The sequence below is a fragment of the Mustela nivalis genome (genome assembly GCF_964662115.1).
Source record: "Mustela nivalis genome assembly, chromosome: 5".
NCBI lineage: Eukaryota > Metazoa > Chordata > Mammalia > Carnivora > Mustelidae > Mustela > Mustela nivalis.
In genome coordinates this window covers 2826889-2842866 of record NC_139024.1, presented here as the reverse complement: position 1 = coordinate 2842866, position 15978 = coordinate 2826889, and the positions used below count along the sequence as shown (strand labels likewise).

The following is a 15978-nucleotide window of genomic DNA, read 5'->3' as shown; positions in this document are numbered from 1 at the left end:
GTGTTAACTGGAATTAAAGTAAAAAGTTAAAAAAATGAAAGCTGACATACGGTAAACATAAGGGACTTAAGCAAGGTCACTGACAGACAACTAAAAACCAGGATCAAAGCCCAGGTCTTGGTGATTCAGAATAACTCAATAATATTGCCTGTTACAGTCTAAAACATTTCCAATAAAGATAAAAAAGTAGAGGCTCTGAGCCATAATTGAGACTATGCTATATGTGGGTAGTAAATAAGCTTTCGAAGCCCATTTTTCCTGCCTCTCTGTGTGCATTCTGATTGGGTAGAACCTGTATTTGACCATTCGTAATGTGGGAGGCCGCCTGTGAGCTGATGGCCTCTCTGGGGAGCTCTACCCAAGGTCTACCCAAGGTCATCAGTTCTCATGACAACCTCAGCACCGGTGAGCTACCCCCGCACACGTTATCGCGGACATTCCCAGAGCCCAGCACGGCGGGCGAGGACTTCACACGCTCATCCTTTCCTTCACTGGTGCCTCGTACCTTGTGTGTTAATTGTGCTCCTCCGATCGACGGGCCTCCCCTAGGACAGATACAGACAGAGATCTTGTTCTGGCCTGAAAACGCTCAGTTTTATACACAGAGTGAATAAGAAAGCAAGATGAGTGCAAACACTCTCCAAACAGTGTGCCAAGCCCAATCAGAATTGGTGTTTTCCAAGGAAAATGGAATATTTTAAAGGTAGAGGCCACCAGCTGGGAGACGTCGTCAGAACCACTTATGTTTTCTTCCTTGGACGTATCCTTCGTTCCTTCCATTTTGAAATCCCGCAACGGGTGTAATACAGCGTCTCCTGACACAGCCGGCACGGTGGGCAGTTCAATCATCTCTCTGAGGTCATAAGCATGTTGTTTGTTCACGGCAAAGAATGGAACTTTTGACCAGTTTTTTGTTTTGTTTTGTTTTGTTTTTAAACAAAGCGAAGGGAACTGAGCAATTGTCTGTGAGCGTTAAGCATGATCCCAAGCAGACTGGCGCTCGCTGAGTGTCCTCTTGACGGAGCAAACTCGAGAACACACGGACTGGCTCCGGCGCAGGCTGCGGCTCCCGTTCCCAGCTCGGAAGCAGGCGGGTGTCTGGAAGGAGGCGCTGCCGCCGCGGACGGAGGTCTTCTAGGTCTTGCAGCGGACCCTTCCCCTGGAGGGAACCCGTGGTCATGGCCTCAGGACCCCCATTTCTAACCAAATATTCCACGTGACACATGGGACCTGTCCGAAGGCTGCGGCTCTGCGCCTGCGGAACGGTGGACCCCGGGCAGGTGTCGGGGCTGCGCACGGAAGGCGCCCGCGAGAGGCCGAGGCGGGACACCGTGCAGGGGCCGCGGGGAACCACGCGAGGCCAGCCTGCCGCACGAGAGGGCCCGCACCGGAGCCGGTCCCGGCCGGCGTTCCCGCCGCCAGGCCGAGCCCACCAGGACGCACCAGCGCTGCTCGAGGCCCAGCCCCGGCGGATGTTGAAGCAAGGGCGGCCCTGCCGCTAGGAGCCCATGGCCTCCTCCGGGACCGCGGTGTGCACGGGTGTGCACGGTGTGCACGGTGTGCACGGGTGTGCACGGGTGTGCACGGAATCCCGGAGAAGAAGGGGCATCCCCAGCTCTCCGCAGGGAGGGCGTGCGGGGGCCGGAAAGCACAAGGGAAGGGAAAAGGCCGAACGGGGGCGGGGGAGGGGGAGGGGGGGCTGCTGGGCAGCAGAGGCCCAGGGAGGCAGGAACTGATGCGCGCGAGGCGGGGGCTGGGGCGATCGGAGGGTCCCCGGCTCTGGCAGCGGACACCCAGCTTGCAGAAGGCCTCCAACCCCAGGCTGCCCGCATGTGCCGCTTACACAGCCTGCATCTGCCCGCGCTCCGCCTTCAGGAACTGCACCTGACGGAATCCACTGGAAAGTGTTGCCAAGGAAAGCAACATTTCTTAGAAAATCTGCTACTCTTTCCATTAATTCATCAAGTATTTATTGAATGCTGCGCATTTTTTTTAGACACTGGGGATATACAGAAAACGCAAGACAGAGTGGAAAGTCGCTCCGGGGAAGAGGAGAGAGACACTAAATCGGAGAACAAATTACGTAGTCTTTTACTACGTAAAATAGTAGAAGGTGGCGAGGGCTAAGAGAGAAAACCAAAGCTGGCGAAGGGAATTAAACACGGGGCAGGGCAAGGAGGCCGTGCAGAAAGTTCGGACAGATTTCTCAGGGTGAGCCTTCTGAGGAGGGAAGGAAGCCGGGGGCAGGGGGGTGGCAGTAGGGGTCACTGCGGGAAGGGCATTTCTGGAAGAGGGAACTGCACATACAAAGGCCCTGGGGTGGAAGGCTTAGGGGGCACAGGGCACCAGGGTGGCCGGAGCAGACAGCTAATGGGGAGAAAGCGGGAGGCCTGGAAACAGGCAGCTGAGACCCCAGACGGAGTCCACGGAATGTCATCAAACCGCAGGGTGAGGACCTGGCTTTCCGAGACAGCCCAGCGCCATCAGTACATCGACCTGTTGAGAAGTCCATTCACAAATTCTGGCTGCTTCCATGCCTCATGAAGGGATTTAACAAGTCCCAAATGTTACAAAGTCCTCTGGAGTCCTCCTGACGCATGAGGAAGCCTCTTCTAGAAAATCCGTAAAAGAGGGAGCCCGTCCTTGTGCTCACAGTGAGACCCCAGGTCCCGGGAAGCAGCCAGGCCTGTGGGGCACAGCAAGCCCACCTTAGGGAGGTGGCTTTCTCTTAAGAACAGTCCCTGGGACAAAGCGTTTCCTCACATGGGAGTTTCGTGTGCCTGTAAATGACAGTGGGGGCCCGGGACGCCCCGTCTGGGTCCTGTGCCCGGACAGCCCTGAGATGACGGGGACACTGGATGTGAGCACTTGCGTCCCGAGGGTCCTGCAGGGCTTTGCAGGTGAGCCCTAAAGTGCCACGGTCTGGAGTGGGTCATGGAGAGGGCTGGGAAAGGAGGCCTGTCTTCACTTTCACATCGACGGGACAGACAGCCAGGTCCCAGGGGTGCCCCTATGCTCCCTAAAACCTGCCCCGCGGCTTTCACCAAAAAAAGCTGACTCTGCTTCACAAACATGAAGGCTTCTTAGGGAATGGACCCACCACAAGTGCATTTGGCAAAATGGCATCAACTTGAAGCCTGAAGTGAAGTAAATTGCAGTATTTACAAGCCAAGGCAAATGTTCAAAGGGAGGGCTCAGACACAAAGAACAGATGGCGGGGGGGAGGAAGCCAGAGCAGCTTTGCCAACACCCACAAAATGCAGATTTTTTAAGTGCCTTGAAGGCTGTTTATGGTCTGAGCACCCGGGAACCAGCCCCTTGGCTCCGGGAAGCTCTCTTTCGGCGTCCACACTGCGTCCTGGACGGGACCCTGTGGACCATGTGCAGACCCCTCCTCGGGAGATGCCGTTCTCGTGAAACATCACCTCTATCTGGGAAAAGGCAGTCACAGTCTTTCCGCTTTGTTTTACAACGTGAAAGGGGAGGAACTGTTTGTGGCTGATGCTCAGAATGGAGAAAAATGGAGAAAAAGGGCCCCCCCCTCAGTCACACTGTTTGCTTCCGGGGTGGTTCAAACCTTTAGGGATCGTGGACCCACAAAGATGTCTTCAAACGTCCCATTATAGGTGCTCCAGAAAGGGCACGGTGGTTTGTTTGTTTGTTTGTTTGTTTGTTTTTTCCATTTTAGGAACATCCTTGCAAACGTAACTCTAAATCAGGGCCTTCCTGTGCAGTGCGGACGGTGCGGGGTGAGCGTAAGTGCAGGTGGGGGTGCGCCTTTGGGAAAGCGAAGGGGACGGGGAAGCACTGAGCTGCTCGCAGTCAGTCGGGGAGAGGATGAGGGGACGACACGAGTTTCACTGACGTTTTCTCATCCCTTAGATACTTTCTTACACTGGAATCATTTTTTTTTTTTAGAGAGAAAGAGAATGCTTGTGCATGGCGGGGGTCGGGGGGTGTTGGGGGAGTTGGGAAGGGACAGAGGGAGAGAGAGAGAATCCCAAGCAGGCTCCGCATTCGGTGTGGGAAAAGATACGTGTGGAGCCTGACACGGGGCTCGATCTCATGACCCTGACAGAGATCATGACCTGAACCCAAATCAAGAGTCTAATGCTTCACTGACTGAGCCCCCGAAGAGCTCCAATACTGCAATTATTTTTAAGGAAAAAAAATTAAATTGCACCTACATCATCACAATGAAGAATCACTCTCCCACTTCTTCTAAAACCCAAATCAAGTTGCAGAACAATAAATGCTGAAACATTTACCAAAGTAGGAGTCGCCTGAGGAGTTGGTTCCTGTCTTTCTCCCTCACAGAATCTCTCCGTGCGTTCTCTAAGGGGATTCAGTAGACGAATGGGGGCGTGGATGGACGATGACATTTGACCAAGTTTAGAAGTAAGCACTAGCACTTCAGAGACAGACACCCTCAGGTACAGGACAATACACTCATGAGAAGGACAGTGATAATACACTCCCGGTTTCATCTGCACAGAGAAGAGACTTTCACATACACAATCTCAGCACGCACACACACACACACAGGCATGCACACACACAGATAGACGCACCCAAACACACACACACACACACACACACACACACACACAGATTCTACAGATGATATCTGCAGAAGGAATCACATTTTCCACCACATTGAGTCCAGGTTTAATTATCAAGTTGATAAATAACCTTCAGATTTCAAGGCCACACGGAAGAGTCGCTTACCCTGGGAAGGGGCCGCTGAGACCCCTCCTGGGCTTGGGGTGGATGGGCAGCTGATTCCAAGGAAGAGCCCCTAACCTGTAAAGAACATCCAGAGGTCAAGTCCCGTGAGCAGCAACTCCAGTGGACAGAGCCCTCATCGGACAAAACATTTTGCAAAAATGAAACACCTCTTATTTGGAGATGTTATGTATTTTGATATTTCTGGAGTGAAAACATACTTTTACATATATATTTGGTAATTCGAATAACTATCCCCACTTGAATAAATACAGTCCTCTATCGGTCTAGATTCACACATATAACAATGCCTGCACATAAAGCACCAAAAATGTATATAATTTTGTAACATTTTTAGAGGAAAATTATTTTTTGTTTTTGAAAATGTCTTTTTATGTCAATATTAGTGATTGACAAGATTTGTAAAACATAGCACTAAGGATCCAAAGCTGTATTACTTATTGCTCCTCAAGAGATCTAAATATGCTTTCAGCACAGGTTCTGGCCAAAATAAGAGTGAGCCGACAGGCTGTCAAGAAAAATAACTTATGATTAGAAAATCTGACCACATATTTTTTGTAATTTCAGATTCATTAAAAGTGTGCAAAGTCAAATTAGTCTGTAGTTGATATAACGGTGATTGTTTTATCTTTTCATTTTTGAAGTTTGAGAAGTTTTATTATTCCCCATAAACCCACAACAAATATCGCTTCCATTTAGGTTTAAGTAACATGAAGATTTCAACAATGAGCGTCTACTAAAACGGAGTGTGTAGATATGTGGGTGGGCTGGTAGTTTGCAGCTAAACTGTGAAGGCTTCGGTGCCGAGAGAGAGAGGAGACAATGGCCAGGTAATGGTCTCCCAAAAACGCATTCCCACGTTCCTATGTACCCTTGACATTTAGACATGCGAATCCCTCCTCACTACGACCCTGGATGCAATGTCACCGTGACATGTTTTTTCTTTCATCTTACTGAAAACATGAGCAGATATCTCTCCAGTGGTATGACAACTAAGGGTCCCCTCCCAGACTTGAGGGCTCTGTGTTGAACAAAGTGCCAGGGACTAAGCTTCTGGAACAGCGGTGGCATCTGTGCTGCTCTGTGAACAGACTAACTTCATGTTGGGGCCTAATCCACCACTTCCCGCCAAACAAAGGCAATTAAAGGGAAAAAATCAGCACTGCACATCCATCAAAGCTAAAAATATGTTGTTGCCATATTATTCCAATATATTTTTAATCTACAAATTGGTGTATCTTTGTTTACCAACCAGAAGACTCACTTGATAGGAATTCACAAGTTAACAAGGTACCAGGGGAGATGACAGATTGACAGGTTGAGGACTAGTTCATTGGGAGTGAAGGAACTTCTCTGGTAGATCCTGGGACTGAACAGGCCCAGCCTGGGCTCCCTAGTACCGCCCGTCAGCAAGCACGGGCCTGCCACAGTGTGCCCCTCATGGGGAGCGGCTGGCCCCACAGGAGGAGCCCACGCAGTCTTCTTCAGACAGCATGTTTGCTCTAAACGCAAAAGCTCAAGTCGGATCCAGGGCAGTACTTTCTGTCTCACATACTCCATGACTGACTGTGCTGTGAAACTCTCACCTGCACACGTGCTTCTGAACGCAGGCAGTTAGCTGAAGGCACGCACGTGACTTTATCTGAATGTGCTCCTGTATTTCTCCTCTACTCACTCAACAAACGTTCCTTGAGCTCTTCCTACTCATGGGCACTGCTCTGGGCATGGAGGACAATCGGGAACAAAAGAAAAGCTATGCCTGTCCGAGAAAATCAGTCCAGCGAAGGGAGGCAGACAGACAGACAAACAAATAAATGGGTCTCATTGGCTCCTACAGCACACGGAGTCTTTCAAGGATGTTCACAGGAGCGGGCTGTGTCTCTGGCAGCCCAACTCTTCATCTTTGTGGCTGCTCCTGGGGGGACGTGGGACGGGTGTCCCCTCCCCTTGCATCTGGGCAGCCCTGGGACTTGCTTTGACTCACAGAATGTGACAGAGCGAAATTCTGGGACTTCCAACCCAGGTCCTAATAGGATGATCTGTTTCTGCTTCCTTCTTCTTAGAAGACAGTCACCACTCAGTAAACAGTGGCCCTGCCAGAGAGAGAGAGCAAACCAGAGAGAGCAACAGAGACAGACAGACACAGAAACAAAGATAGAGACAGAAATTGAGGTAAAAAGAGACAGAGAGCAAGAGGCAGAGAGAGAAAGAGAGAGAGAGAGAGAGAAAGAAGAGGTCTACAGCCATCTTGGAGGGACTGGAGTCAGTCCAGCTCACAGCTGAATGCAGCCGCATGGTTAAGCCTTGGGGAGACCAACAAAAGAATCTTCCACCTGAGCCCCAACTGATCCTTACAAATAATAATGTCATTTGAAGCCACTAAACTCAGGGCACTTACTACACAGCAACAAATGTCTAAAACCCTACACAGGACTAGTCTGGCCCTTGTGTTAACACTAGACTCTATGGGTGTGTTGGAAGCTAAGGGCAATGATTTGGACAAGAGATGAGCCTGGCTTGGATGTGGGTAGTCCCACCTGGCTCTGGAGTCCCCGGACTCTGGAGTATGTCTCCGTCTACACAGAGTTCTGATACAGGCAGAACTCATCTGTGGCTTCCCCTGGATATGTTCTGAAGGAAAGGCCTGCACAACTCTTGACATCGTGTGGGAGCTGGGACAAAAGAGACAAGTCAAGACCAAAGTTTTGATACTTCATACCCGGGTACTTCATACTCGGCAGCTCATTCTTCCCCAAAGCAGCAGCACACACATCGTCCAAATTCTCCATCAGCAGGTGCACCATGTGAGAGAACAGGCAGGTGCTCCCAAGACCCAGCAGAGGCTCCCACACTCAGTTGTGTGCCAGCACTGGGAGTGAACAGAGCTGTCAGGAGTCACCCATCCCCCAAGGATGCACAGGGGATTAGGAATTCTCTACAACTGCACGTACAGGTGCGGAGACCACGAGGCAGCTGCTGGGACCAAAAGACTCCGGACCAAAGACTCTTCCGGATCCTCAAGCAGTTCTGGGAGGTGAACGCCGGTGGTGGTTTCCTTCTGAAATCTGATCAGTAGATCCGGCCCTTCTCGTTCCCAGGAAGCAGGTTCTGTTTATTTGCTCACAAAGGGGACACAACACTGAACGGGAAAGCCGTCATTGGGAAGAATTCGTGAGGGTAGCGTCCCAGGGACTCCAAGTCCACATTCATGTCTCCCTGGACATTCCTCCAGGGAGAACGGCCTTTGCCCGCCCGGGCAGCCAGGTTACAGATGTCTGCACAGGTGGGCGCGCGACAGACTCCTTCCTGCAGCCCATCCCTGCTGCTCCCGCCCGAGCTCTGGGCCCAGAACCACGACGCTCATTTCCAAGGACTCGAGCTGGGGCTCTGTCTGCCTCACGGAACCAGCTCCGTGACTCCTGTGGTTGTCCCTCGGAGTCCTCCAGTCAGTCCGTGACTCTTACCTGGCACCTGCTTTATGCCCACGAACACGTTGCTGGGAGACAGTCTTTATTCCGAGTCGGAACACGGAGGTTCAGATCTGGAGCTTTGAAAACCGGTCGTCTGTCCATTCTCCGGCGTGCCGTGGCCGTGCCCGTGCCGGGGCCCTGAGCTGGCCGAGGGGCCTCCACAATCCCCCTTTTAGGAAATCTCTAACATTCTCCACGAGGGGTCACAGAGGCTCCTCGTTCCCGTGTTTGGCTCTCCTGGCGTCCCCTTCCTTGCGCTCCGCCGAAGTCCCCCGCTCACCTGCAGTGACGGGGGTCTGGAGCCTGACCAGGGGCACCAGTTCTAAATCTCGTGCTGCGGAGGGTGAGGAGACGGGTCCCCGGTCTCAGTCACCTGCCCGGCGCAGCAAGCTCTGAAGACAGCCGCGTGCTCCGACAGCTCGCTGGGATTCCTCCGTGGCGCAGGGGCTCTGCACGCCCCAGCTGGTCAAAGCCGCGGAAGGAAGCCCACCGGGCATGCCCATTGTGTGCAGGGCACTGGCCACCTCCTCCAGGAACCAGCGTTGGTCCCTGCCCTGTGTTCCGTGTGCCCGGGACCCAAATTCTAGGAAGTGCTAAACAGCCGACTCACACAAAAGCTTGTTCACCTCCCCCCGGCTTCCCCAGGCCGGGCCGGTAGGAGATGCCCCTTAGCAGGTTCACCCCTGGATCCCAGGGGCTTAGGTTCGGGGCTAATGAAGTCCTAGCTAGCCTCAGTGCAGAGCAGAACAGCTTAATCACAAATGAATTTCTCACAGATGTGCCGCTGGTCACCCGGTTCCCAGCCAGGGCAAATCCACCCCTGCCAGGGAAGAATGAGCTCCGAGCCCAGGCCGCCTGGTGGCTTGTCAGGGTGCTGCAGCAAGGCATGGGTGCGGTCCCCACCGCTAACCCCAGCCTCTGTCCCCTGTGCAAGGTAGACAACACCTGCCTTCAGACGCAAGCCCTGGGGTCATTACTTAGAGTGGGGCAGGCCCTCTCTAGCAGACCCAAGAGCCAAAGGATTAATCCAGACCACAAAACCCTAAGCGGGGGCTCCTGCGGAGGGCCTGGTTCTCACACTCCAGCTGCATCAGAATCCCAGGGGCCTCATTACAGACAACTGGACCCACCCCAGAGTTTCGCAGAGAATTTGCATTTCTAAGAACTTCCCAGTAGGGGCTGAGCTGGTCAGGGCTCAGGCTGACCCAGTGTGTGGTAAGGGATTGGGTGTATGGTGTCTGATAATGGGGCAGAATCTGTCCCAGCACAGGCCCAGAATGTCCGGATTTGCTAATACTCCCACGCCCGTGCGGTGTACCATCTCCTCACCACTCGAGAGCCGCGCCCTGGTCCCTGGTGCCGCGTCCAGAGGCGAAGAGGCTGGACAGAGGCTGATTTGCAGCAACAGGACTTAACGGGCTCGTCCTAGAGCTTCTGAGTGGCTTCCAAGCCGTGGAAAGCCCAGCTACTCCGTCTCTGAAAGGCAAGGTCTGTGCGGAACTATTTGGTAAAATACAAAAGTCAAACCGTGATAATAAAATAGAGTGTTTGGTGATCAGTGGAAAGTGAACTCCCGACATAATTCAACCAGCAACCTGACACCGGACTTCAAAGGGGGCAGCTCCCACCGCAAGACATTTATGCTCTGTGGCGAGCCAAAGCCCCAGCCCACTCTTCTCAAAGCTCCATTCTCTGAGTTTCTGGCAGGTGGCTAGTGGTGGCTCAGAGGGGTCCTATGGCCACACGAGCCTGAGCTGCCCCCAAACCACAGGACCTGGTTTCAGTATTTCGAAGGCATTCTTTCCAGGATTTTTGAAGTTCAAGTAATTAAGGCCGGGTACTGAAATTTCACGCAGCCCCTCGCACTGGCGACCATGGTCACGCACCCTCTTGGAGCACATTGCCGATAAAAACCACAACTCTGTGCCACATGGTTTTAGAAAGAAAATGTGAAACTACCCAGCCCAAACTGTCAATCTGGGCACGCTGGAATCCACAGATACATCCCACCCTTTCGCCCACTTTTCTGTAATTTCCTCCACTGCCATTCCTCTAAAGCACGGCTTGTCTCCACTTGTCTGTCTTCGCTGTTGACAAACTGTTGGAGCAATCACCTCAAATTCATTCTGGATGTAATTTCAAGTGGCACTTCTCTTTCTCCTGTTAAAAACGGTCTTGCCTCATTTCAGTTTTATTTTTTTCTCGCCTTTCTGTGAACACTCTCCTCCTTGGCCAGCTGAGTAACGATGTTGAGTCAAAGATGTGTTTGCCTTAATGCAAGCAAACCAAACAGGAGCTCCGTGGCCAACAGAGACCCAAGGGCCAGATAAAAGGCCAGGAGGCTTTCTCACAGCTAGGTGCGAGCTGCACCCACCGAGTTCCGCATTCACCTGAAGGGTCCTTCTGCAGAAAGGTTTCTGTGAAAATACTTCCATCTAGCAAAAAGCAATGATTAGGAAGGGACTGGCAAACTTCAGAGTCACATTATATCGTCTTTTTTAATTGGAAAGTTTAGAAAGTAGTCGTTTGATTTTCTACATACATATCATCGTGTGTTCTATGGTTTGTCGTTTTGTTTTGTATTTAATGAAAACTGTTTTTAGAGTAGCTTTAGGTTCACAACAAAATTGAGAGGGAGGTGCAGAGACGTCCCAGAGGCTTCCTCCTCATCAACAACCCTCACCAAAGAGGTACGTTTGTTACTAAGGATGAGCGTACTTTGACTCAAAATCGATAGTTTGTCTTGGCACCCTTGATGGTGTACATTCCGGGGGTTGGACATTCTGGGGGTTGAGTGACATATATTCAACGCTATCATATCAAACAGAGTATTTCCACTGCCCTAGAACTCCCCTCTCCTCAGCCCATTGTTCCCTGTACACCCCCCATCAACTACTGAACTTTTCACTGTCTCCATAGTTCTGCCTTTTCCACAACGTCTTATAGGTGGAATCACACAGTATGTGGCCTTCACAGACTAACTTCTTTCACTTAATAATACACATTTAAGGTTCCTCTATGTCTTCTGTGGCTTCATAGTGCATTTCTTTCTAGCACGGAATCGTATTCCATTGCCTGAAGGGACCTCACCTACGGAAGGACATCTTGGTCGCTTCCAAGTTTAGACAATTATGAATGAAGTTTCTATAAACATCTGTGTGCAGGCTTTTGTGGATGTAAGTTTTCAACTCCTTTGGGTAACTAATGAAAAGCATGATTACTGGATCATATGACGAGAGCGTGTGTAATTTTGTAAGAAACGGCCAAACTGTCTTGCACAGTGGCTGCACCATTTTGCTTTCCCGTCAGCAGTGAATGAGATCTCCTCTTGCTCTACAACCTTGTCAGCATTTAGTGCTGTCGGTGTTCAGATTTTGGCCACCCTAATCAGTGTGTTGTGGTATCTCATTGCTTGATTTTGCATTTCCCTAACGTCGTATGATACAGAGCACCTTCTCCTAGTTTATATCTGTGTATCTCTTTGGTGAGGGGGTCTCTTACAGCCTTTGGTCCATTTTTAAATTGGATTGTTTTCTTATATTCTTGAGTCTTATGAGATCATAAGATGTTTTAGATTATAGTCCATTATCAGGTCTGTCTTTTGCAAATATATTCTTCCCATCTTACGGATCGTCTTCTAAAGTCTCTCGGCATTGTCTTTCAGAGTAGAAGCTTTTTTTGTTTTGTTCTGTTTGTTTTAAGGGAAAGAGAACACAAGTGGGTAGGGGCAGAGGGAGAGACCGAGAGAGAGGTCTCCATGTGCAGCACAGAGCCCAGTGCAAGGCTCCATCCCACGTGCAGCACAGAGCCCAGTGCAAGGCTCCATCCACGATCCTGAGATCATGACCTGAACCAAAATCAAGAGTCAGATGCTTAGCCAACAGAGCCACCTGGGCACCCCATAGTGTAGAAGTTCTTAATTTTATAAAGACCAGCTAATCAATTAGTTCTTTTGTGGACAATGCCTCTGGTGTTGTATCTAAAATGTCACCACCACACCAGAACGTAGAGGTTTACTCCTCTGTTCTCTTCTAGGAGTTTTACAGTTTTGCATTTAGATTTAAGTATAGAATGCATCCAGTTAACTTTCATGACGGGCGTACAGTCTGTGTCTAGATTCTTTCTTTTTTTTTTTTTTTTTTCATGCAAATCTCCAGCTGTTCTAACTCCACTTGTCGCAAAGGCTCTGTTTGCTCCATTGTATTGCTTCTGCTCCAGACTGCTGACACGACAATTCATGTGGGTCTGTGTCTGGGCTCTCTACTCTCTTCCCCGGATCACGGATCTGTCTGTCTGCTCTGCTCCACGACCTCACTGTCTTCCATACCGTAGCTTTCGAGTTAAGTACTGACGGAGGGTAGTGTCAGTCCGAGTTCTTCTCCTTCAATATTGTATTAAGTATTCTTGGGTCTTTCACTTTCTATATGAACTTCAGAAATAGCTTGTTGTTATTGATAAAATGCTGGTATTTTGCTTGGGATTGCCCTGAATCTACAGCCCAATTGGAAGAACTGGTATCTTGACACTACTGAGTCTTCCTATCCAGGAACATGGTATCTTTCTCCATTTATTTCGTTCTTTTGACTTTGTTTGTCAGAACTTGGTAGTCTTCCTCATATAGAACTTATCCATATTTTGTAAGACGTATACCTAACTCTAATACCTAAGTATTTATTTCTTATTTTTTTTCTGGGTGTGTGTTGCAGGGATGCTACTGTAAAGGTATTGTGTTTTTAATCACGAAGTTTACTTGTTCATTCCTGGCCTATGGTAAAACAACGGACTTCTGTATATTAGCCTTGTATCCTGCAACTATACTCTAATGACTGATTAGTTCCAGGAGAGTTGTACTTGTATTTGATCCTAGTGAGAAAGCCTTGAGTTTCTCACCATTAAGTGTGAACTTAACTGTATGTTTTTGTAGATATTTATCAAGTTGAAGAAATTCCTCTCTATTTCTACTTTACTTAGAGGGTTGGTTTTTTTTTTTTTAAATCATGAATGAGTGTTGGATTTTGTCAATTATTTCTTCTGCGTCTACTGATAGGATCGTGTGATTTTTCTTTTACAGTCTGTTGACATACTGAAATACATCAATTGATTTTGAAACGTTGAACCAGCCTTAGATACCCAGGATAGATCCAAACTGGTTATCGTATATAATTCTTTTTATGTTTTGGAGGGTATGATTTGTTACTATTTTGTTGAGAATTTTTGCCTTTATGATTATGAGAGATATTGGTCTGTAGCTGTCTTTTCTTGGGATGTAATTTATGTCACTTTACTAATGTACATTAATAACGAAATTGGTGGACTGTTGCTCCCTGGTCACAAGGAAGGGCTTCTCTATGCATCTGCTGCATGTTCTCTGGTGACTTTGTGCTGTGCCGGAGATAGGCATGGCAAGGTCCACAGGCTTTGGAGATAGGCTGGGTTTGGATTCAAGGTCCATGCCATGTTAACTGGGTGCCCTGTGCGAGTGAGTTGTTAATTGTTCTAAATTTCCACTTCTTTATCTGCAAAACGGATTTACTAAAAAACAGCAGTACACCGTCTCGCAGGGTTTGTGTGAAGATTAATTGGTATAATCCAGGCGCAGCGCTGGACATGTCGTATTAAATATGTACTGTTACTGTTTTTGCTGTTCGCCCCGCCTACATCTTATTGCTTTAGTCTGAGCTAAAAACCCAGGGTGTCTGGGTGGCTCCGTCAGTAGAGCGTCTGAGTCCCGGTTTGGGCTCAGGTCTCCATCTCAGGGTCATGCTCTGCGCTCAGGGAGGTCCTCTTCCTCCTTCTCCCTCTACCGCTCCCCTACGCGTACTTGTTCTCTCTCTCAAATACATAAACCTTCCAGAAATATATAAGCTGAAACCCTTTTTTTCCGTAGTGTACTATTTAATTAGGACACTTAATTTTTAGTCTCTTTTCTGGAGCCTTTTCCCGTGGCGCTGGGATAGTGCACACTGATGCCTGCAAAATCAGCCTGACTTAAATTTAGCAGTGATTTTTTTCAATCTATAAAATAATATTAACATCTCCTAAAAAGCTATAAAATGGAAAACTCAAATTAATCATTACCCATTAACAGGGGTGCCTGGGTGCCTCCTGCTCGGGTCGTGATCCCAGGGTCCTGACTCAAGCCCCGCATCGGGCTCCCTGCTCCACGGAAAGTCTGCTTCTCCCTCTCCTACTGCCCCTGCCTGTGTTCCCTCTCTCACTGTCTCACTCTGTCAAATGAGTAAATAAAATCTTTTTAAAAAACTCATTACAGAGATGCCTGGGTGGCTCAGTTGGTTGAGCAGCTGCCTTCGGCTCGGGTCATGATCCCAGGGTCCAGGGATCGAGTCCCACATCGGGCTCCTTGCTCGGCAGGGAGCCTGCTTCTCCCTCTGCCTCTGCCTGCCTCTCTGTCTTCCTGTGCTCGCTCGCTCTCTCTCCCTCTGTCTCTGACAAATAAATAAAATCTTTAAAAAAAAAAAAAAAACTCATTACACATTAACAAGTGTTTGCATGTGTAGTGTGGCTTCAGGTTTATAAACTAGCATCTATACTCAGTCTTCTGAATAGTTTTCTGTACAGTATGTTTGTTTTTCACATCCTGTGTTGTTTTCTAGCTGTTTTTCTCTCTGTATCCAGATGATTATACACTTTGAATTGGGAGGAACATTAGCATCTGCCTAAGTAAACTTCTCTCAAAAACCAAAATCCCTGGTGTGGGGGTGTGGGAAGGTAGTAGAACAGCAGAAAGGTGGTGGTGGTGCCCAGTTCAGGCTTACACACTTCCACGTTACACAAACAGCCTGGAGCAAGGGTTCCCCTTTAGTCACTAAAAACACGCCATCTCATATTGAACGAAATTTACTTCTTTGTAACTCCCTCCCTTGGGCCCTAGTCTGGTGTCTGAATCTACTTGGGAAAAACATGAAATACACCTGAAATATGCTTTTTGGAATATGAAATAATATGAAACCCACCTGAGAACCTCACGTCTCTGAAGACGCTTACTCTCCCCTTACACGTGTCTTCCCAGGCTCAGGTAAACCTGTTTGCATCTCCCTAGTGTAGAAGTTTCTAGAGCTTTACTACTCAGTCCAGCTTTTTTTTGCAAAGGGAATGACATTTTCATCTTTGCCTTAGAACGTGCATGAAATCCTGCTTCTGTACACATGCATGGGTGTGTGGACAAAGAGTGTGCTTTCAGCTCCTCTTTGAATAGAGGGGGTGGCCAGAGATCATTCGCATCAAAGACAGTTGTAATTTCTTCAATTTCTCCACAGACACTGAAGCCTTACTTTCAGGCAGATAGTGATTATTTTTTTTTCCCAAAAGCTCCACACTTCTAACATTAATTGAGAAAACCATCTTTCCTAGTTCAATATGTAAGACTTATCTTGATAGAAAGGTGTTAAATGGAACTTCTGAGTCTGGAATCATGAGGCCATGTGGTCTTCCCTACAGAGATGTCGTACATAAGACAAATGTTGGCTGCAAATTCAACTTTCAGCCATCTCCAACCATCTGACGAAGGGGCCCCAAAAATGCTACCCTGTCTAGCGGACTGAGAGCGACGTGCTCCTTGCACCCAGGTGCGAAGGGCCAGCGTTCCTCCACTCGTCCAGGAGGGTGCGCTGAGCGGTGTGCTGTGGCTGGCTGTGCCCCCAACGATTTTCTGGTCAAGGAAAAGTTCAGGACACAGCCTACCAGGTTGTTTAGAAAAAAGAATGATGCAATGATTCACAACAAAACAAAACAAAACATACTT

At 49.0% G+C, this 15978-nt stretch overlaps 1 protein-coding gene across 5 annotated transcripts in view; it reads right to left on the bottom strand.

The window, feature by feature from the left end:
* The window catches only part of LOC309864868 (uncharacterized protein), a 72673-nt gene that overhangs the window by 33628 nt on the left and 23067 nt on the right, over positions 1 to 15978 (bottom strand). For all 5 annotated transcript variants that reach the window (XR_014311798.1, XR_014311799.1, XM_082730749.1 and 2 more), the window contains one exon: positions 4729 to 4803. Coding sequence is in view for 3 of the 5 variants with exons in the window: in XM_082730749.1 (XP_082586875.1) it covers positions 4729 to 4803 (75 nt within the window). In the remaining 2 variants the exon portion in view is untranslated. The remainder of the gene's footprint in view (positions 1 to 4728; positions 4804 to 15978) is intronic.